Source organism: Pieris rapae, chromosome Z (genome assembly GCF_905147795.1).
Source record: "Pieris rapae chromosome Z, ilPieRapa1.1, whole genome shotgun sequence".
Lineage (NCBI taxonomy): Eukaryota > Metazoa > Arthropoda > Insecta > Lepidoptera > Pieridae > Pieris > Pieris rapae.
Genome location: NC_059534.1, coordinates 9,110,486 through 9,135,918, shown reverse-complemented (window position 1 = coordinate 9,135,918; position 25,433 = coordinate 9,110,486). Strand labels below are relative to the sequence as shown.

Here is a 25,433-nt window from a genome sequence, read left to right as displayed (position 1 = left end):
GCTTCACTTTTCTTAGGCGATAGGCCATCTATGTTCCAGGTAGCAATTTTGAGTTTATTTATTTTTGTGATAAGTTGGTAACTAGAGTAGTCAAGAGCCCCAGAATGGTGCTCATTTGTTGTAGGATTGTATCAATTTTTTGTGATTGCTTTATAAATATTTCCTCAATTCTGTTATTCAGTGATTGATGATCCAGTACAGACTGTTGGTTTGTGCATCGATCTAAAGGATTACTTTTAGCCACTTCATTATACCTCTTAAGTGTATTACTTGTTGGTGGGTTCGAGGGTTGGTTTGTAGGTTGTGAGTTTGGGCTTATAACATTATTGGGAGAGCGTGACGTAGCAGTTTTTCTCGTGCTTACAGACAAGCGCTGTGTTTTTCTGGCTAGGATTTCTTTATATACCTCGCAACCTTTATAATTCGCAGGGTGAGGGCCGAGACATAGTGCACATTTCGCAGGGGTACTGCGGTCCACTTTAGGACAATCTTTAGTTAAGTGTGATTCTGCACACTTGAGGCATCGACCTGGTCTCATACAGTAGTTTTTGGTGTGACCATACTGCTGGCATCTTTGACACTGAACTATAGTGGTCCTCTTTTTTGGGTCTTCTATAGTAACAATTTGGTGGAAAATATGTCTAATTTCCTTGGCTGCTTTATTATGCTGACTAGGCTGCAGGTTAACAAAGAAAGTTGAGGTAGGTTTTTTATCAGGCCCAAATCTGGCATTGATAATCTCTCCAACTACTATGTTTCCCGTTTTCTCAAATTCAGTTTTTATAACATCAAGTGGAGTAGTGTGGTGCAAGTTTCTTACTACTAGTCTGTAATTTCTATCTTCTTTTCGGTTGAATGTATGGCCAATGAGACCCTTCTCTCTTACAGCTGTAATAAGTTTTTTGTAAACATCTATATCTTCACTAATAATTCTAATTTGTGTTTTGTTTACTATCTTAAACTTGAATGTGGATCTTTCAGTTGCAGATTCAAGAAATTCCGTTAGTTTATTGACATCTTGGACTCCATATAATATGATTGGAGGCGGATTGCTGGGCTTCTTTCCTTTAGTTTGAATAGGATCTTCAACTAGAGGTAGTCCGTCGAACATATTCGAAGTAGCTACACTTTCGGGGGACTGATTTGAGAGTTTCCTTTTTTTATTCGGCTTTCTATTCACTGGAGCCGTTTGCCACTCAGGTAAGTTGGTATCGCAGGCTACTTCTTGAGAGTTCTGTGGTGCCTTCTCCTCATTTCTGGTAGGCAGCAAATTCCCAACCGATACACTTCTCTGTCTTATAAACAGGCTTGGATGGAAGGCTTGTTGTACATATTTCTTACTTTGACCAGTTGCATTCACTGTCACGGTTGCCTGAGTACCCACCCTCGTGTTGTCTTCCAGCCCGGGTGGAAGGCACCGGGGGTTAGCGGGATCGCAAGACAGATCACATTCGCTTTCATTATACATTTGGTGTGGCAAAATTTTTGCCTCCCCAGAATACGAGGGATAGCCTGGGGATTGCTTTGAGATGTCGATTTTCGAAGATTTAGGTGGTGTTCTTTGCATGATGTTCCCACGAGTAGGGTCGAATAAACTGGTCGCTTCTAGGGTGACGCCCTTTTTCCCAGAAGAAGGCACATTACGACAACGTTTGCCAGGTTCGTTGAAGTTGGACGCTAGAGACTGAATTATCCCATCAGCCATATACACCCCATGTAGGGGCATACACATCCCTTGGCACGTTTCCCACCGTAGGATAGGGGTAATTTATTATAGAGGTTTTCTTCCTCGCGGCCCAGATGATGAAGTCCAGACTCCCGTTCCCATAGGTTTACGGTTTGAGGTGACTCTTTCGAGACACACTTGATGCTTGATCGGTTTTGAGGCGCCGATGACTCGCCTTCGCCCGTCACAGTCAGCAGTACAGACCCCGAGGAGGATGTTTTGTGTGAAACCCGTTAACAGATCTGTACAGTACCCAGGGGAGGCGACGAGGACGCCCGTGAATCGGGCTTTCGGGTGCGCGCAATATAGCCAAGCTACACACTCGCAAGGCGTACGCTAGCAAACACAGCATTTTTTAAGCATGCATCCAGCATCGATGCACACCACCGTGTACTTGATACCCTTTCCCCCCCCGTACGATCTTTATATTGTATATAAGGATACGAAAAATGGTTTATATTCAACTGGTCATTCGATTAATTATTTCATTCTTAGAGTTGGCATATACACACATGATAACCGTTAAATTGTTTTAAATTCAGAATTCTTGACACGTTTTTTATGTATAAGATCGTATGAACTCTGTGTTCTAGTATACTAGTTTTGGTTGTTTATAAAGAATCTGTATTTGACAGACAAAAGCTTTTGTAAGAATGTCAATATGTAAGTGATACAGCGGGCCCCTATCCAGTACTCAGGCCTGTAGATTCAGTAGTCACCGTTGTAACTTTGGTTTGTTCGCCATGTGCGCCAGATGCACTTGGTTAAGTTGTGAATGAACGAAAACTTTTTCCTTAAAATTCGGCATAACTCATGAAGGAAATACAGTCAAAACCTTTTTCGACGACATCGTTTAGAACAACATACCGGTTATATTGACCAACATCAATGGTCCCGGCTGAATTTTTCTGTATTAGGATCTTAATAAATATGTTATCGGCTATTACGACTATCGGTTATAACGACTAAATATGAGTAGTCCCTTCAATGTCGTTATAACAGATTTCGACTGTAATGTTAGTGACAAATGCACCAATATTTGCAGAGTTGAAAACAAGTCAAATATTTTCAGCGAATGAATAAAATAGTAAATGAATATTTCTAACTAACTTTTGAATAATAAAACTTTGGTTGCTCTTCGGGTAAAATTGCCGACACCTGGCGAGGCTAATTGAATTGTAAAACCTCCATTGACCCTTTAGCGGTCATAATGATGTAAATCTGATTATTATCGATATTAATTTTTTCTTGATCGCGCCAGGATATCGGTTGAACGCAACAGCCTGGGGATACAACGGCAAACCGGCAGTGTTAAATTATCGCCATTTTTCCATTATTAATTTTGGTATATCAATTCCTCAGTATTTTTACGTAAAGCATTAACCAATAAAGTTTCATCTTTAATACGTATACCTAGGTAACACTGAAAATGTTTAGAAAATAAAAAACTGCTTAACGTAGAAAGTTTCATTGTCGCACAGCGCTGATATTATCTTCAGTCGTCGCTGTTTAAGGACGTCTTCTCACGCGGATCATCATTGAAATTGCTGCGTCCACGCTTAAATTCGTTAAACCAATTGTAAAAAGTGGCACGAGATGGGGCTTTATTAAAAAATGCCAATCGCAGCCTTTCATAGCTTTGTTATTAAGTAAGCTCACAACGAAAGTCCTAATAAACCACTGACTGAAAATTTTCTCGCGTTATTTTCATTTTTCGTGTAACAAGAGTTTTAGTTTTGCCGCAAATTCACAAAAAATGCAATGTACCAATATTGCATTCATTTGTCATTAGGTTTAACCACAGAGTTCTAAAATTGAAATTCAAAAAGTTTTCATTAGCAATGTTTCTAACTGGCTAGTTCTAAACATTTTCGTATTAGTGAGTCATTTGCGCCGGCGCTAATAGAATATGAAATCTTAATCTAAGAGGACTTTGGCACATTTTTTTGTTTGTTTCTTAAATAAGGCAATTAGGTAACTAGAGAAATTGAAAAAAAAAGATTTTTCATTTAGAACCGAAACCGAAATCCAAACCATGGTTTGATGCATTTATTAAAACATTAATTATATATTACATAAAAATGCTTTTGCTTTCGACAACACTTTTGCTGGTGATACTTCCGAGTAGTGAGGAACATTCATATTCAACATTTAGGTTTGGTAATTTCAAATTCGGAAGGTCTATTTAAAGCTGAATCCGATTTCCACACAATTATTGAATGTAATTGGCACTTGTAAATTGCCAATTCAACATGACGTCACTTTACGATAAAACGCAAATTACTATAATTCATATGATATCACAATTTGGAATATAAATTTAATTATAATCGGAATCGGAATCCGTTGAAGTTATGGGGTAACCAGCATCTAAAAAGCGGATAAAAACATTGTTTAAATATAGGTCGTATTAATTTGCTAAAGGCGTGAAATGGATCCCGATGGGCACATTAAAAAAATCCGAATAGGGTACCATTAGGACGAAAAACCGCTTCAATTCATATGAATAAGCCAACCCCAGCGAGGACACGACACGAGAAACAAAAGGTTCCTAATGACTAATATTAGGTTGGTTTGTGTACGCCTCCGCAAACTTTAATGGATTTCACAATTGTCATGTATTGTACTATAATTGTCTCCGATATCTAGATCGATTTAAAGCAATACAACTGAAACTTGATAGGTGTTCTATTCACCGATTTTTATAGAAAAAAGATGCCTCACCTGTCTTTGGAAAGCCTCTGCGCATAGATGATAGTTAAGACTTGTATGGCCTTTACTTCCCCGAGTTCTGGTGCCCATCACGATTAGTTTTTCTTAACTTTCGGGATGTGTACGTTTTACTTGTCCAATAAAACTCAAGATACGTTGGTAACAAAGTGTCGAAAAACAATTTTTGTTACCCGTAACAAAATAATTGGTCATACAAAAAGTTTAAGACTTAAAAATTAGTTTGATCTCATTAGGAATTTGACTCGAACTCTGTGATTGGCCGAATAAACACGCGAGCAAAATTATTGCAACACAATCTCTAAACAATTTGTAGATATTGTAGTAATGGTAGTATCATGTTGGTTTATCATTATTGTTCCAATATCAATTAGCGAGTTGTCTGCTTACTGACAGGTTAAATGTGACGTTTCAACTGATGCGGAAACTAATAAATTATAAGCGAACAATTCGTTTCTCACTGATATGCCACATTGCCACCCGTTCCGTTAAGATCCTGCGGCATAAATCAACACTGAAATAGATCGCCGACGCTCTCTTCCGCTCGTCAATTGAAATTCTTAAAAATTAATCTACAAAGAATTTATAAAAGTAAAACGCGCTATAAAAGGATACTTTAATCCCGCACGGCTTACACGTTTAACTTTTTATGCGCTTCCTTTGAATAAGAGTCAATTATGTTACTCAATCTCGGACAATATCCACTGAATATGAATAATGCGGTAATTTCGTCATTATAGACTTATCTTTTTATAGAATGTTTAAAGTCTGGTTTCTAGAAACTTTTACGTTTTATCAAAGGATTCCGTTCGTATTAGAATTTGTATTGGAATTCTATAAGGAACTTATGCTATATCGAGCCTAGATTCATTATTAAATAGTGTCGAAGGCGGGAAGCTAAGGAATATGTCAATATCATCATTATTCATGACGAGTATTTTGAATACACTCTCGTGACTTTTAGTCGATTGTCCCTCCACAATTACCATAGTGTGACTCTAGAGCGCACGTGCGGTATTAAAACAGTCTTTAAAAAGGTCATTCGTGCATTTTGTTGTCAGTACTTTTGATTATCTTTATATCGTTCTCGTGACTATATTTATTCGATCTAATTTTCATTGATTCACCCACGAGCTGCTTAGTTTTACGTTTATGGCATTCGAATTGTTAATGTCGAGTTAATGTGGATTCTGAGAGGCTAGTTTAATGTCATGAGTTTAAAGCTTCTGCTTACTGCTAAGTATGTCCTAAACGCGAAATTCAATCCGTTTTTAGTAGCTTAGTAGACTTGTAAACATTTTATTACACTCGATTCTCTCGTATTTAAATTGAGAACTGCGGTGATTATGACGACATTGGATACGTAAATTGTATTGTTTATCATTTGGACACGAATGTCCAGTGTAATTATTTAACACTTTTGATAATAGAAATCAATGGAGTTAGAAAAAAATTTTAGGACGTGATTGTTTTAAACAAACACACTAAAGTCGTTATGCACGATGTGAACGATAAGCGATCACGCTCCGTTGCGATCTGGCAGGAAAATATGACCGATTTCATTGTTCTCTCACTGATGTTAGGGCCTGAGAATCACTTGTAGCCATCAGCAACGCGGATGCCACAAGCAACGAGCCTTGTCGATGCTGTTATGGAATATAAAAGGAATTAGCTGCCACTTATTAAAAGTTAAATACTGAGACGCGATTATACGCTCCGTAGAAATGAACAATCGAAACCTCGAGGAAGTATGCAGAAAAAGTGTTTAATAGAAACGATTTGCATATACAAGATAGAGGGCCAATTGAAAATCAATAGTCAAATTAAGTAATACCGTTCTGAGTGCTGTCTGATAAAATCTTATCGTGTACCAAAAGCTCCATCTAATTCTCTTGTCTATTATGATTCGTGCATAATCAGAAACAAAATGTTGTTCGCAATTGTTGATCGCTTGTATTTATGTTAATATTTTCTTATCTTGTTTTTAATAATAGGTCTTGACTCATCGTTGGTACTGATAACGGCACGGTAACTGAAAATTTACTTGTTTTTCTATAATAATCCCGAAGGCAATTTTCCTAAGCGTCGCGTGTTGAAAATTATAGGTTTAAATGTTACTTGTTTACGGAAGGTTATACGTGTATTTTAAAAGAGATGAAAGATAAGAAGAGAATCGTTAGAAGCAGTGGTAGGTTCTATTATAAAAATGTACATACACATTAAAACACGTCGTGTAAACAGCTTTATTCATATACACACATTAAATGCGTACTTTTACCAACCAAACGTTTAATTATTGAATTGTCATATACATGTTTTTTTTTATCTACAGTTAAAATCTGTTATAAAGACATCAAAGGAACTACTCATATGTGGTCTTAAAATCCTATAGTAGTGACAGCCGATGACGTTGTCATTAAGTATCTAATACAATAGAATTTAGCCGGGACCTTTGACCTTTGTCGTAAACATTTTAGTTTGACTGTAGTATTAAAAAATAATCCCTAAAATTTTAACTGGACTTAACTGGATAAACTAGCGCAGCAGCCGCCAATTTTTCATTAAGTATGAACTCATAGCAATGTATTAGATGTTTGATGTGTATCGATCGAAATACCGTGCCGTCGCCACCATAATGTAAGCTCCGTTGTGGCACACCCTGACGCGTCCGGCGCGGGCGTCCCGGGGCGTCGCACGCATGGGACCCTACGGCGACGCATTGGCGTCTTGGGGCTCCTTTCATAATATTCGTGATCCTCTCGTAAATTTTAAGACGTCACTTTGTCGTCTGAATGGTGAAACAAAGGACTTGCAAGTCTCAATAATAAAGTTAAGATAGCTATCGGTGTTTCATGTGGGGTCTGTGATCGATACGTTCTAGTGACGATGTTCTAATTGTTACAATCTTAATACTTCGCCCTTATATTTTAAATTAAACAAAATTCATCCATAAACTAAAGCATATTTAGGTGTAAAAGTCAACACATTCTCTCTAAGTAGGCTCCGAAGTTATCTCATACTAAAACCGAATGTAATTGTAATTCTAAGAAAGGCTTAAACAAACTACAGCTTAGCTTAATATAGTAATAATTTGCTACTCAATAAATCGTGATCAAACGTTCAAGGGACATGCACTACATGTTAATCTTATTCATTACCACATAGATTACTTACCTGCGAACAAGAGACTAAAGCTTTATTACTACGTAGGATCAACAAATTAGCCTTGTTTCCATTTTATTGCAGACGTTTTCTTAGACGTCCTGTCTTAGCTTAGACCCTTTAATGTAAATTAGCTGTATGCATCTTCGAAATTAATCAGTACCAGTAAATAAATTTATACGACACGAAATTTGTTAGCCGTTTTGTTATCTATAAAACTACTTAATATAAACTTAGGTTACACTAAGTAAAATTCGCAGGCAATACAATTGCTTTATAGTAAATTTTTTTTTATAGAACAGGGGGCAAACGGGCAGGTGGCTCACCTGATGTTAAGTGATACCGCCGCCCATGGACACTCTCAATGCCTGAGGGCTCGCGAGTGCGTTGCCGGCCTTTTAAGAATTGGTACGCTCTTTTCTTGAAGGACCCTAAGTCGAATTGGTTTGGAAATACTTTAGTCGGCAGTTTAATTTACAGTTAGTTACTGTTTTACAAATAGTATAAAAGTAAATAAAATGCAACTAGACTTTATGTATTTTATTCACACAAAACCTATACTCCTAAAGTGGCGTACGCATAATTAAGATGAAAACTAGGGCCAGAAAATAAGACTTGAGATATAGGTCTCATTGATGCGAGGTCATAAAATTATCAAAAAAGTAATTCATTGATAAAAATCCATATAGAACTTATGCAACATTTCCTTTGCGAATGAATTCGAGTTTATTGCCAATAGAATTACTCAAGTGTCACTAAATTATAGTATTAGAAACAATATTTTATATATTTTTCCATATTCAGAAATGTATAAATAATTCCTTTATATTTAAGATTTGTACGTGTATGAATTGGATCTTATGATATCGTTTGATGTATGAATGATTTGATGAACGACAATGGTGATTCATCATTCAAAAATTAATAGTTAATTGTCTTTGGTTAAGTACTTAAAAACTGAGAACGTACAAACTTAATCTTATTATTAAATCAAACACATCACATTAAGGATGTTATCTTGTCAATATCGAAGTCCCTAACAGTGGGGCAAATAGTGTAGACATAAATATGTAACGACAGGTGGTATAGTGGTCATGCTGAGCAACGCACGTCCACCACAATCATCCAAGATCACGTATCTCATTTGAAATTTCATACTAAATTAAATCTTAGCTTATAGGCATTACGATTCATTATCGATTAAATATTGTAAATCGTTTAAGACGTTCAAATCGCGCAGTCAATCGCATCGCAAGCCTGAAGACGGGGGAATTCGAATTTATTGACCATTAATTCAAAATATTATTTTCACAATATAAGTACTCATTTATTAATTTTGAAATATTAGGTTCCGATTAATTTATATGTGTCTTTAAGATATTTATTATGTATGTAAATATCGTCTTTATTTATAATATTAATTTTTTTCGGACGTGTGCTGCGCTGTGCACAAATGCACAAGTGCTTTAATAATTCATGAACGATATTTTCTTTAACTCCTTAACATGGTACGATCTCTATAAGTAATGGTTCGAGTGCAGTGGGTCAGATGTATTTATCGTCGAGATCATTTCTACTGTTTATTAGGCCTAAAACGCTTTAATGTAACAAAAATTAAAACCATTTATAAATTATGACATGCCATATTTTACTACTCATTAATAATAAGAGATTATTTAACGCATGTAGTGTTACTCAGTAAATGAAAATCGATTTATGTCCCAATGATTTTTGCTCTAAGATAATCTTAATTAGCTGTAATCAGCTTCTATGTCCGCTGATGTAGCAAACTTGGAATCACGTGGCACAAACAACTCAATATTGAAATCGGAGTCAGTTATATCACTAAGTAAGCTCGTTAAGAGCAGGACGACTCCACCCTAGCTCTTCCACTCCTCTGCCAATCACTTGAATTCTCAATATATCTCCCACCTTACATATTACCTTATGTATCACAGCAGAAGGCTAACACTCTTACCTAAAAAAATGTGGTAAAGGAACAAACAAATCGTATAACCTAATAATGTAGCGTTATTTTGCAATAATGATAAATAGTAATGATAATAAAATAAAAAAATTATTTACAACAAAGGGGTTCAGCGAGGCTCTGTGTTGTGGGTAACTAGAAAACAATTATTGCGTGATACTTGGTACGGGTTTAAAACAGTTTAAAAATAATTTTAGTGTTACAAATCAAGAATGAGTGTACGAGGGAGTGTGTGAATGGCTATGATTTAATGTTACTATTTTTATTTCTTATTTATTTATTTATTTATTTAGCTGCGAACAAGAGTGTTGTTTTATTTCAGTAATATAATTTAATTTTTCTTTGTTTCAGAGTTTGGACGAGGAAGATAGAGCTTCGGTAAGTCTATATATTATTTAGATTTTGGAATTGGGTGGTATTAAGCTCTAGCAAGTGTAATAGTAGAAAAGTTAAATATGATTTTCGTATGTCAACATATACATATGTGAGTTATAGGTTAGTTTGGAGTTTAAAGAAATCTTCTTGGATATCAAAATCGTAGGTTAATCGAAAATCAAGAATAACAATTTTATTCATAGTATTATATTTAGGAGTCGTAAAGTTTATTATTTTAACACATATCTCGATTGTGTGTTTGCAAGGTATTTTGAACCCTGAGACAACGAGTTCGATCTCGGCTGTGCACTAATGGCGTATGTGACCTAAAAATCGATGTGTCAGGTTCAAAAGGCTGAACACAAGATTTATTATACAATTCATCAAGCCCATTTTATAATTATATTATATTCAGATAAATAAGATTCTTAATATGTTATTTATCTACTGTGAGGTAGTGAAATTTACCTTACAGTATAAAATTTACTTATTATCTGTATATATATATATATATATATATATATATATATATATATATATATATATAAACGATTCCATTTAAAAAACTCCGTTTGTTTGAATTGAGAGTCGTTGATATACATATAAAGTTATTATTGCGTAATTGGAGATCGGTGTCGATTATCAGGGTAACAATGCAGGTTTTAATGAAGCCCTCATTATTAATGGCAACATAATTAAATTTGTCAATGTATAAATGGTTTTTATTTTACTTAAATTTATTTATAGCTGGATCACAAGGAAACTGAACCGCTGGATACAAAACAGAAGCAGTGGATATTATACGCGGCCCGAGGAGACTACCATGTCCTGGCGAAGATGTGTAAGGAAAATTCTAAACTTGTTAAAACCAAGGTATGTATTTACGTTAGTTAGTTAGTTGCAACAAGCCTGTTATGGTTACAATAATACAAACCACAGCGGTTTTCTAATGTAACATATTGTGTGGAATGATACTATATTATTTTGTAAAATAAGGAGAAAAAAAAACGTAGCTCTAATTTAACATCAGGTGAGCCTCCTGCCCGTTTGCCCCCTTGTTCTATAATTTTTTTAAATATAATATGTGTATAGACGCACTCTCCGTTTTAAACTTTATTGTAGGAAAAAATCCAATCTCTATAGGTACAAGTTTCCGCGAAATTTGTAGACACATACAATTTATGAACATAATATTATGACGTTTAGTCCGCTTGCATAATTACACACATTCAAGTAGGTAAGAGAATAAAGCTAATCTATTTGCGACATATTGAATTTTTTCGCAATAATTTAATAAGGCAATGTCCGCATATAATACTTGTCTATACACACACAACTATGTTATTTGAAGTATAATACACACACGCATATAGACGCTATACCGGTCGAATTTTAACGTTGTATTTTTTTTCTATTTCCGTGAACTATTGGCAAAGGCGATAAGCGATAACGGATGCTGTAATGTTCCCGTATCCTTAAAGTTTTAGTTTGGACAAACACATGTCGAAAAGGTGTGTTTCTAATTGGCTCGTAATCCGGCGCCGAGTGGAGCGCCCCCCGCCGTACACTATCTGGACATATCTACGATTTTACGAGCTTTTTTTACCATTGTTTATTAAGTGCACTTGATATATTGTTGTCGATTTGATGCAATTTATTGATTTTCTTACAGCCAATTCATTATATATTTTACTGTTTTATCTAAACTCAAATCTAATTGACCTAGTCGATTAAGCCTCTTAACCCTTAGGGAGAATGGATTTTTCTTTCTACGTTCGTATAGGGAAGGACGTCGTGAGACACTAACTTGTTATGTCTTAGAGTCAGCAATGGATGACGTGACAGGCACTGATCACCTAGTATATAAATGATCACAAAACAGATACAGAGACTCAGACCAAGAAGGTTGTAGCTGGTTTTTTTATCCCTGATTTATTATGTATGAAAACAACCTTTGCTCTTACTTTTCGTCAAGAGCCTATTGTTTCACTAATTTGTTAGTACACTAACTTTGTAACGGAAGTTTATATCCGGTTTTAAAAAGCTTTGTATTATATTGTAATTTTAAACAAAATTTTCAAAAGTTCTCTAAGAAAATGATTATATTTTTTTATAGATTTTAATAAACACGGTTTTGTATATAATTCAAAAAAATCAAATATACAACTACACGTAATACTCGTCGAGAGAGTTTGCTTATTTTGCCGAAGCCGCGTACAAATTATTTGAAAAAGTCTATTAGGTATGAGGGTGTGCAATTATTTAATCAATTACCATCTCAAATTCGCAATATTGGAGTGTTTGACAAATTCAAAAAGGCAGTAAAGATGCATGTTAGAGTGAACACAGTTGACTAAAATTGAGACTGCTAATGGCAACGTGTATCTCACTCGTATTATTAAGTTTCTCATGTAATTTTTTTTTGATGAGAAATAAAATTCTTTAAACATTAGTGCGTAATAATTAAAATATTAAATCATATAGGTACTTAATGTACACTCATCAACATCTTTTTATTTAGCTTTCATAACAGCTGGGCTTTCGTATTTAAATAATTATATTTATAAGATAAATGTTACAATAATACATTTATACGTATATGAAATTTTGTGTGTGGCTTAGTTGGACACACTTGTTTCCTGCGAAACAGTAGGTACTGTTTCTATTAGTACAGCTTAATACAAAAATATCAGCACATTCATGGAAATGTGTCTGACGTAATTTGCATTCTAACGGGACTACAAACAACATTTCGTCGTTAAAGTCATTTACGTCTGTCAGCAAAATTGTTTACTTATTTAAACGAAGCGTAATTCATATCCCTAATGGTACATTCATTTTTAGAAGATCTTACTCTCCTGTCATACCTCCACACGTCTGTAATTTTCTGTAACATTAAGTAAATATATTTGTTATTACTCAGCATTCTAATGGTGAAACAATTGTTGAAGAAAATCTCTGAAATTTAGCTAAGAAATATAAGAACCCCTTTTGGATATCCACCATTGGGACATCCAACATTCGATAATGCAAACACACATACAGGCTTTGTACAGTCCTCTGACGGAGTGACCGCCTCGTCCAAATTCTTTCATTTGTCTCCCATCTTCGCTGATAAGTTTCAATCTTTCCCCGCTATCTCTTTTATTTCATCTTCATTTGTGTGTGGTGGTTTATATCTCCCTCTCTTATGGCAATTCCTGACCCAATGGGAAAACCATGTTATGTTTTTATATTAATTCGTATTACACTGTTTTTACTTTGTCTTAATTTTTCAATCCAAGAATAGATACGCCCCGTATCTTTTACGTACGTAATATTATTCTCATATCGTGTAGTAGTTACAAAATAATTATGCACGTAACTACAGCATATATAAAATGAGATTTAGTACAACTAGCTAAAGTCTTAATAAAAAATCAGACATAGAAATAAATGATTAATTAGATTAAATTTAATTGATCGTTTGTGAACCATTATGTTGATTAAGGTTTATATGAGGTCTCCAGTACATTACTTTTATTGTATACGCAATAAAATCTGAAGATAGCCTTCACATTTATTGATTCCTTGTAAATCAAGAGACGCAATTGGATTTTGTATTTTATTGCCATCCTGTTCAGTTTACCTGAATAGTTAAGAGCTTAATTAGGATAGCTACGAAAGATCTCTGCCAGCATATAAATTTATAACATTCATTATATGTATATATTATCCCTTGATTTTGAAAGTTAACAATATAAGCTAATAAGTATGTAATTACTAATATCACTCAGACTTTGAAATCATTTTTCTTTTAGTTTTTGTAATTTATAAATCGATGTATTACTTTCCTCTTAGTGTTTGTTCTGTTTGTCTACAAGTGTTTATCAAATTAATGTATTCTATTTCTCTTAAATATCAATGTATCGTTGTGCCGATCGTTGGCAAGCTTTTGTAAATAAATAAATAGTAATATCATATGTTGGTTCTATTGAATTATATATATTATATATATGAAGTTATAAGACGCTATGACCGAAATAACATCCGCAATCATAGGGTTCATCAATATTAGTGAATCAGTCTTAAGTTGGGCTAGATTGTATAGATCTTAGATGGAATAAGAACTTTGTTAACACGATTTTCATTTCTATTACAGATTTATAAATTGATCCATACAGCAATTGGTTTGTTTACATTTCTTTCTAAAAGTCCTAACAATTTCCAGTTAGATTTTTAGATATCTTTTTCCTTTTCTTTTTTGGTGTTCTTGTTTTGTATGGCCCCTTTACGGGTAAAAGCGATCTTTAATTTTTTCCAATTCTTTTGGTCTTGAGTAACATTCATCGCGTTTTTCCCGATAGTTCCATAACGTCAAATGTCCTTATTTTTATTTGTCGCCCTATACGATGAATACTATGTTTATTCCATTTAAAAATAATGGTTACCATGGTAACAAATGCGTGGCTTTAAGCGTAAGGTTTTGAAGCGATATTTGAAATAAACTATGACACCCGTAAGTCGAAATCTAATACATTTTTGAGGCTATGCCTTGTTTCTGAATGTTAAAGTAATACATCTTTATTAATTGTATCATAATATATCAGTGGCGCTACAATCTCTTTAAGTCTTGGAATCAGAATTCTGAATCTGTTTCATGATCATTTTTAAATCTAATAAGCAAGTAGGTGATCAGCCTCCAGTACCTGATACACGCCGTCGACTTTTTGGGTCTAAGACATGTCGGTTTCGTCACGATGTTTTCCTTCACCGTTCGAGCAAATGTTAAATGCGCACATAGAAAGTAACTCTATTGGTGCACAGCCGGGGTCGAACCTACGACCTCAGGTGTGAGAGTCGCACGCTGAAGCCACTAGGCCAACACTGCTCATTCCCTATTTGTATACGTATGTAAAATCTAATATGAAATTTCTAATAAGACGAAGACTGTTTTTGTCATAATTTCTAACGTTAAAAACATATTTTTTTAACGTTAGAAAATATTTTTCCCTGCTTTTTACGTTACAAATAATTGGTTTAGTTTGTAAAACGCGGTAAAGCTACAATAACCATTTGTCATGAAGTCGCGTTGTTAAAACTAATATTTCAAAAGTGTTTGAAAAATATTCCGCTTGTTAAACATAGAGATCTTAAAACATCTACGTAACTGGAACATGCCTAATGATAATATAAAATTTGTCTCCAATTAGTCCGTCAGTGCCTCTCACATCTGCTTTGAAATTTCGAAAGACACCGGGACCTAATAAAGCAATATTAAATATTGTCGTACAATATGTAACACATGTTGCTGTACCACTATGACATCGTCGTTACTAAAAACACTTTGATATTTTAGTATTTGCTCCACGCTGATGGAGATATGGTTTTGTAGAAGTGTCTCGTCCACGTGTCATTTTTTAATATTGCCTATATCACTTAAATATGTCATCGTCGCTTCCTATCTTTGCTCTGATATTAATTGACTTGGACCGCCCGCCGTGCTCATCTGATTTCCGTTGACATTCTTTAAATATTTCTCCATTTATATTCACTTAACGTAAAACCCAGTGAATCTGTCACTGCACTAGCTTGTTTCTTTGTACGTAAGTAGTCTAGGTGCGTGGAAATAGTCGTAAATATATCCAGGGGTATGATGGACCACAAATAACACATGTATACAAAGAACAACGCTTATCCAGAGACTTTACGGATAATCGTTTACACTACTGTTCAGACAGCTAAAAATCAATAATTGTGCTACAAATACATATATAATCTTTATCACCGGCTTAATAGTGGTTTTAAGAGATATCGTGTCAACTTCGGTTTGAGAATGGCGTGTGTCAACTACACCCATTATTTATAAACTACCTGTTCTTACCCTCGACAAAGAATCTCGCAATTTATCTATTTTAGATAAGCATTTTTTTGACTTTACGAATGAACAAAATACCTTTCTCGTATTACAAATGAGATAAGATTATTTATATTTCATTTGTACCTTTAAAGATATATTCATACTATTTTTTGAAGTTCTTTTATTGAGTCATACATATAAATGTGTTTGTTTATCATCATCATAGTAATTATGTATATGTCGCCATTGCCATCCTTGTTGGGCTTCTTTCGACCAACTTCATTTTTTAATATCAAAGCATAATATTACATTGATTTTCGATTTTTTATTGTGACTTTGTTCGCGTATTATATATGTGCGGAATGGCCAATGCAAGGATACTTGGGAGAGATCGGAATGTCATTGAGAAATAGAAACATAAAGACAACGACTGATAAATGAAACATTTATATATAAAACTCAGGTCCCGTTCAATGTTTATGGGGTTTAAAAAAATACATACAGTTGGATATCCGATTAATTCTCGTGGTACCGAATCAAATTTATATAACTGTCTCTTAACGACCATGTAATTGTCATGATAAAGGTATGTTTGGTCAATAAAGAAGACGAAAGCTTAGGTTTATTATGTTTGATTTATGAGCGCCCCGGCCTCGCGATCGGAATAATCAAATCGAAATTGGCGTTTGTTAACAAACCTCATATTAAATTAATAAAACTCAATAAGATTATTATTACCCTGTATAAAACAAATAAAGTTTATGCCTTTTTATTTCCTTGAGATTTTAATCAATCCTTAGCTCGTAAAATCGTATTTACCTGCGTCTAATAAAGTAATTCTTTTGCGATTTGGCATAACTTTTGAAGAAAAAATGTTTTAAGGTTTTCTCTTAATTATTATTTTTTTAGAGCTGGGTTAAGTTTAATCGTAAATCGTTAAATCGTTAATCGTTAAAAGAGTAAGGGGCGTCTACTGTGAGTCTATATCGCATTCGGTCTTGACCCTCATATTTCACCTAGCTCCTCTTTCCGGCTCTCTTTGCCTCATCTTATAAGCCGGCAAAGCACTCGCGAGCCCTCTGGCATTGAGAGTGTCCATGGGCGGCGGTATCACTTAACATCAGGTGAGCCTCCTGCCCATTTGCCCCCTGTTCTATAAAAAAAATCTGCAACAATACGGCGCCAGGTTTTCTTGGGACAGCCACGCTTCCGCTTTCCTTCCGGGTTCCATTCAAATGCCTGCTTGGGAATATGATTGGGATCCCTTCGGAGTGTATGGCCTATCTTCTGGCTGATCGGGGTAAACGAGGAATTCGAGAAAATAAATTTGGCATTTGGATTATTCTATACATTATAAATTAATCAAGAATTAGCAGTAATTTAATGGCTGAGCCCGTGAAAATCGTTCAACAAATGACGACTAAACGTCTCTGAACTTCAAAAATATGTATTCAGTAAATCCTTCAAGCTTACCATCCAATTAGTTGATTCCACAAACGCGTGATATATCCTGGTACTCTAATTTTTTACATGTGTCGCTTAGACGGTATTCGATTTCAAAGCAAAAAATATCCGAAAACATTCGTTTAATATTTCGGTTGCACGCGCTATTAACGCCCAGTCGACGGTGGGTGTGTCGTTGCGGAAAGCAATTTAAATCCTGATTTATTCCGAGCCGAGGCATCGGGCTACGTTGACATCTCTCAGTCTAATTAAGACACTGATTCTACTCGATGATTTATGCTAGTCTAAATTTAGGTTGCATCAAAATGAATTCATCGGTATGTCGTGGTCCGATTTATAGAGATCCTAATCCCGTACGTTCCGTTCGCCTATTAAACTGTGAAGTGAAGCACGACCCAACGAACTTAAGTGTATTGTTGTATTTTTTGTCGCTTTTGATGGGTGTGCTAACTTCTCAAATGTGTCGAGTGGCGCCAAGGCGCTGCAATCCGAGATCCTTCGCCCTGCCTCATTGGAACCGGCCTCGGTAAAGGCGCGCGATGTTTATGTGTTTCGAATGCGGGACCGACAAATATGTTTCTGTATTATACAGTTTTTTGGCATGTCATCCATCATGAGTATCGAATTCATTGACACTAAATGGAGTAAAGGTTAGCTGGAGCACCATTATATTATTATGAATACATTTTTTGTCGTTGAACACTTATTATGATATTTATGGTTGTATAAAACAGGAGCATTTTTTACCCTGTATTATATTTATATTGTCATTAACGTCTCTAAAACCTTTTTTCAATTGCGCTAGGTCCGAAAGCTATTTTGATCTAAATATTAATTATAATAATAACAAGTAAAACAATATGAATAGTTAGAGTGAGAGCGATAACACGGCTCCGAATACATTGTTCAGACGCAGCATAAGGCACTTGCTGCGTTGCAAGTCACTCTTACAATAAGTGATTTTGAACAAGGTGACGATGCAATATTATAGCTGTTTGTTTAGTGGCTCTACCTTACTCGTGTATCGAGCTAATCATATATGCCTATAGTTTTGTTTTTATAGGGACGTTTCATTATAGAGTTTATGGGCGTGTGATGTTGGGCACAATCAAATTTGAAAGAAGACAGGTTAGCGTTCTTTGGTAATTTAGTACTGGCGCCGGCCAAGGTGTTGGCAGTGCCCTATTCAAAATATCTTTTACGGTATTGTTTTCTCATTACCCTTGTTTAATAGGTTGTTTTATTTTGAAGTATTCAAATTTAGAAGTATAAATAGGGACGAGATAAATCAATTTGTCGTTCTAGGATGGAAATAAGTTGGAACGTATCGGGATTAAAAAAGGAGAATTGCGGACCGACCTCGAATTTATGTTTTTCCAAAAGGATCCAGGCATGTGGGTGTTATTCCCTTGGTCGTACCTTGTAGCTTTGGAAAGAGGATAAATAGTGTTCCAACCGACATTTAGATTTGTAACACGCGTAAATTGCTGCCCTAACTTTTGAATAAATTTACTGTAATTTGATTTTGTCGGAAACACATTCTCGATTTTATGTTTTACGTATTAAGAGATTAGATGTATATCCATATGTTTGTGTTCATAAAAATAGTATAGGAAATATTGATAATCTAGTGACAGCTTAGGTACTTGAGATTTTTAAATTATTATAGATGTCGTTGTTGGGTTTCCTCACGATTTTCCCTGTAGGTGCAAGTGTTAATAGAACAAAGAAATCTCTATATACGCAACGCCGTCATTCGAACACACGGCTTCAGCTGTCTGTCGCACGTATATGACAATAGGCAAAACTGCTAACTATAATAATAAATTATCATTACTATCGAACTATTGAATCTTCATTACAATCTCAACTAAAGTGAGCCTTTTGGTTCAATCATTGTTATTGCAAATTGGTATTCACCACAGAAGGGATAATGAGAAGGGGCGTCAATCCTGTAGGCTAAGATAGCGTGACAAAGTACAGTGTATGCTAATAATATCCAAAATCTGGGCCATACTTATGTTCAGAAAGGTGAAGAGAGAATTTTTAGCCTTGGGTGCGTTCAAAGAAATGTAAATATTCATTAGTGTTATCGTCGATTTTAAGTGTAATTTACTCACCAATTCAAAAGTATTACTTTAATTATATATATCACCTGTAAATAACTTGTAACAAGTCTTTCTAACCCCTTTCAAAATAGTTCACACTCTTTCGTCTCTCATGTCATATTTTGAATTTAATTGTGAGTTATGGCTAGATGTATTATTGTGTTGTAAATTCTATAAATCTGTAGTACATCATAATGCTCTATTATCAGCAGTTTCCGGTATAGGTTTTTGGTATTTTCACACCTTGGGTAATGAAGCCGAAGTTTTCATACCCTAACTGCAAAATATTCTATAGGAATTATGTTGAATTCTAATGTTGAAAAAATGTATCAAAACCGACCACAAGTTTTAAAACCAATTCAATTCTAACATTGAAATCTCTTCATATTAGTGTAGATACGACAATCCCCGAAAATAATTTACAAGTAGTTAACGATTTGATATCATTTCACTGAAGAACCTATAATATCACTTAATTTCGAAAAAGTGTGTCTCTGTCACAAACGTATTAGATTATGCAGTATCGGATACGACTACTCAAATTCACCTTGATTCTGTTGTAAGTGATATTCTTAGAAATAAATTGTACATTGCGTTTCTTAGAAATTGTATAAAATCGATGGAATATATGCAAATACATATGTTTATCCTGAAGGAGGAACCGCACATAATTCAAGCTGATGCGAAATGCAGCTGTTGGCACGGGTAATAAGTGAGCTTAGTTATGCCTTTAAGCTTTTTAAGTCTCTATTTTTATGTTATATTATAAGTATATTACATTTTTATAAGTACACACACTAAAACTATTTACGTCACAAACACATCACAACTAAAACCACTAATATTGTAAATAATATAAATACAAATTGGTTAGATTTCATTTGTCATATGTTCTAAAAATATCCAAACATTCTCGTGAAACCTAATAATTTGTATGTCATTTAATAAATTTATATTTATGTTCATTTTAAGCCAATCAATCTTTCGTTATTGGTAAGGTAGTAATTAAGTTATTTTGCTTTCTTCTTTAACTATGAATTGTCAATGTAGTAATGCTATAGTCGTATTAAGAGTCGTTTAGTAAAGATTTTAGAAATATTGATCACCATAGATTTGGATCTAGCTTGATATGTTTGTTGAATCCCCTAAAATCCTACGTAAATATTAGGTATATTTTTCGACTTCCATTTTAGTTCCTTATTTGTTCAAATTAAAATACTTATTAACGTTAATTAATAATTTCTTATAAGTATTTTTTGCTTATTTTTATTTTTTGTTCTTGACATCGAATAATTGTAATTTTTACTTCACTACACACGGCTACGAAACCAACTTCCAAATGAATGAATCTTTAAATAAATTCGACCAATAAATGCACATAACAATTAATCAACCGGTTTCAACCTGCGAAAATAATTTGCGTCCTTTATTTTCGGTCACCAATGTTTAGTCGCGAAGTTTTAATTTGCTCGAATCGGTGATATCGTACATCGGGGAGATGGGCACTCAATTTAAACCCGCCGGGGTAGAGGGAAACTCTACCAGCGCGCATTAATTACCCGAGTGGAATCTACATACGGTACGTACAGCGCCCACTGGTGGCAAGAGAATAGATTTACGACACATTCGACCACCATCTATCCGATAAACTAATTGCATATACAAGCTATTGTTTCTAAACACCAGGCAGAAATAGAGCATAGGCAGATTGTTCGCTTTGGACTGGCGATCTTTGAATTGTGGACAATTCTAATGTTATTGATTGATTGAATATGATTATTTTTATTATATACTTGATATTTCGTGGAAATACAAGTACAATCGTAAAGTAGTCGTATTGTTTAATCTTAGGTATAGGTTATATAAACAGCGCTGAATTAGTATTTAGCCATTTGACTCCTAATAAAATTCAAATGAAAGCTTTATTAAACTTTAAGCATTATGCCTAAATATAATACTAAAAGGTAAGTGCATTTGTGATATAAGTTAAAGCTTCCTCATGTAAAGTGATCTATAGATATTTCTGCGGTTGTATGTTTCGTAAGCTGGCGGCGTACAAGCCTTCCTCCCCTGCCCAAATTGAGAACAGCCCCTGTCTGCGCTCGCATAGTTTTAACTGGTTTTCTCAGAAATTTGAAGATGGACTGAAACGTGGATTCATTATAACATAGTGGAATATCGCTCATACTGTTTGTTTGAATTTAATTGAATGGTTATCAAATTAATATTATCCGTATTTTTCTGTACGAGATGGTGACGGCAACTTTGTGTAGAATAAGAATCGGGTTTTGGATTAATCCTACATTTTCTGAAACATTCACAAATTTGTACTTTAATTTATAAATGTAAATTTTACACTTAGAGATAAAAATTTCTAAGAATCAGTGATTATAAATTCGTTTGTGTAAGTGTTCAATGCATCGTATGCCATCAATGCAATCATTTTCAATCGCTTACGGAATTGAATGAAAACGATGAATTGAACGAAATTTCTATGAAATTGAACTATACGTCTGCTATAAGAATAGTACGTGTTTTTTTCGGTACATCCAACAACTAATCCTTGCAAATGATATAGGCGTCAACACATTTGAAAACACTTTCATCTCAACTTATCTTCAGACAAAAATAATTGTATCCGAACAGCGGTAGGCAAAGCGAGAAATTTCACTAAGCCACTACAATTCGTTTGCGGTGGCAATGAGCGGCTTGTAAATCAAAGGGATTCTAACATAATTAAGCTCATAATTAATGTAAAGACTCCTTTATTTATAGGCGCAGTCATTCTTAAAATTACTCCCGTTTTGATAAAACCCCTCGGTGAACGTGATTAACACATGTTACAAACCATTAAAGTCTAGATAATGAAATCTCGTAACCGTTTCGAAATGATGCAATAAAACGATGTTATTCAACTTATTGAAACAATAAAATAGATACGTTGTTACATAGTAAAATATGAGTTATTTTCATAAAAATTATCACCGTCGAGTTATGTTTCCTTTTGAATCATAATCGTAACATCTCTAGACAGGAAGCGCTTGCGTTGTAAAAGCCACTTCGTCTAAAGGACGTTATGCGGCGCGACTCTGATTTACAACTTTTGCGTCAAATATTTTTTTAATGTCAGCTATGACATCGGGCCGTTGTCCCTCATCCCTAGTCTCATACGTCAAAGCGGAGTGATCTAAATTACGTCCGCCACCGTGGCCACGCCGGCTCCCTATTAATTTGTTTATATTAGAGACGTTCACGTGCGCAGTCAATCACGATTGTCATCAAACGCCCGATACACGATTTGTTTTCGAAAGATCTTAACCGTGTTTCGGTTATTTCTGTACAATTGAAGCTTTTAAATTTAGTGTCACCGCAACTCTCTGGAGACGCTCTAAACATTTGTCTCGGAATATTTATCGTCGCGGCACGCGGAGTATATCATCCGGCCGCTATTGTGGCAATCGATCAGAAGCCGTGCGGGCCACGCTAAATTGATTATTTATTCAAGCTTAGTTAAATCTTTGAGTGCGGTCGCGTTATTTGTAGACTTAAGAGGCATGAAACTGTTAATCACTTATTATAATTTAATTCCGGCACCGCATACTCGTTAGTATGGTTTTTCTAACTGTATTCAATTATGTAGACGAATTTATTTAGTAAACCAATTAAATGTAATGCGAGTTAACCGTCGTGTTAATTAAATTTAAAGTGTTCTTCTCCTTCATAGAAATAATAGTTTCAATGCGGTTAACAAATAAATGTTCATGATTGTTACGCGGACAATAGAGTCTGGTCTGAGTACAATACGACTACATTAATGAGGAGCGGTGAAGTTTACAACATGAATATTATGGGCATCGTTTACACACAAAACGCTACACATCCGGAACCAAAGCTCAACCGGCCTGTCCCTTTGTAATTATGTAACTTGACTGTACTTGTGTTTGGAACGAGGGCCGGGGCATGACCTCCCGGGGCAAACCGGGATGAACACGGTGCGCTCCAGTGAAAATATAAAACATGTTCATTATTTTAAGGCTAATTGGGTAAGGCCGCTTGCAGCGAAGTAGGTGAGAGCGAGGCCCGCCCGCCCACGGCACTGCCGAATTCGAGAGCTGTGTAACAGCCTCATTATACTGTGAATGCGTAGGTATGTCTATAGACACAGCTACTGCATTAACAGAAGCAATACATGTGCTATTCACTCGCGGTTATGTAACCATGATAGGGTCAAGCTATTTACTGTAGTCCTAGAAACTCTAGAAGGCTATTTAGGTATTAGGTACCTAAGTAGCTATGTAGCATATGTTCGTATACGTTTCTTTAATTGAATTAACAAACCGCTACTAAATTATTGGATCGAATGTAATAAAATTAAATAGCAAGGTATTTCTATTAGCTTTTGTAAAACCGCGAACAAGGATCAAACGCTTCCCAAAACATGTCCCTTTGTTAACCCTTTTAAATTATCGCTTTCTTTCAAATATTGATCTCGGCAAGAAGATGGGCAAGTTAGGGATTGTTTTCTGTTTTGACGAACTCCTCGCCCGGGGCGTGTACGTTATTGTAAAACTTTTATATTTTGTTGTAGATTCGGCTTTGTTTTACTGAAAAACTCCCTTCTAGAATACAAAAGAAGTTTGCTACAACCCTTGCGCTAATAGAAAACTTTTAATTAATTCAATTTAAAAGATGTCTAACGTAAGATTTAAGGTTCCGTTCAGCAGTGGAAACAATGTGGAAATATTTCTTGTCCGATCCGTGATCGACGTTTTATTTATTACAATGAACACTTGTCAAACTACATCAAAAATCTATTCATACGTCGCTGTTGTCATGTCCGCTTGTATATCGCTTTAACAATGGTTCAACAAACTGTATTTGTTTGGTAACGGTTCAGTAATGTCTTATAAAGAGTACTCTCAACGTATATACGCCTTAATTAATTCAAATACAATCAATAATTGTTGTGAATGTTTACCGGTTCTCCCCCGGAAACATTCGACGTTGGTATTAACTAATCCTTTCGGGTTGCCTAAATTAAGTCAGGACGATTTGCTCCCTAACGATTCGTAGAGTAATTCCGAGTGAAGACACGGCCCGCGCACGGCACCAAAGGCGGGCGATACTTAATCACTATTCGCATCTGTGATGAAGTGTGGCACGAATGTAATTACTTTGTGTGTTGATTTAAGCTTTAATCACGCGTGGCAAACCAATCCGTGGTCGCTTCAAAACGCAATATTGGATTTGTTCCCGTAGATATATTTTGTACAATTACTGGGCAGCGTAGTGCCGCCACGGAAACCTATTAAAATATATGAGATAAGATCAGATTTTAGTACGCGCGGTCGAGGTGGGCCGGCCTCTGCTAAACAAGCATCCGACGCCGCGGTCGGCTACTTCCACTTTCAATTCTGATTAAAATTTCTGTATCTCCAATTGTTTCTAATTATAAACCGATTAAATATTCAATTTTATATCATTTGTAATTAGAGTCAGTAATGACATTTTATTCGAAATTTGTTCAAACAGTCCCTGACGATATTACCGTGTGACGTCTTTATTGGTAATTGTGCTATTTTATATTAGTATATATATATATATATCTACGATGAGACAACACGAAACAACTGGGTGGTGATCATTGGACAGACGGAGTGACTAACTACTTCGGGCCACCATACGGCTGCGGCTGAATATAGTTTTTAATTAGGACCGACCCAACAAGACCTCTATTTGTTTAACGAAACACAAAGACAAGTGAGATGAGGACGCGCCGATAACCGCTATCACGAATTCTCGACTCGGGATTTTATTTGCGAGCCGGCCGTTAGAAAGATTTACGCGCAGCTGTAGTCAGACGGGTTAAGTACCACAATCAATTGGCTAAACGGAATTAACTACGAATAGGGTAGACCCCTAAACAATATTCGGTACTGTTCTACAATTAAGCTGTTTTAGAATTTGCATTTCAAATTATTTCTAACAAATGAAAAACGCACGCTGCATGCGTATTTGTTGTGCGAATGAAGCTGTTAGGCG

At 35.2% G+C, this 25,433-nt stretch overlaps 1 protein-coding gene across 1 annotated transcript in view; it reads left to right on the top strand.

Moving 5' to 3' along the window:
* Positions 1-25,433, top strand: part of LOC110999038 (ankyrin repeat domain-containing protein SOWAHC) — a 53,564-nt gene that overhangs the window by 6,300 nt on the left and 21,831 nt on the right. The window contains exons 3-4 of the mRNA XM_045634071.1: positions 9,957-9,983; positions 10,728-10,853. Coding sequence (XP_045490027.1) covers positions 9,957-9,983; positions 10,728-10,853 — 153 coding nt within the window. The remainder of the gene's footprint in view (positions 1-9,956; positions 9,984-10,727; positions 10,854-25,433) is intronic.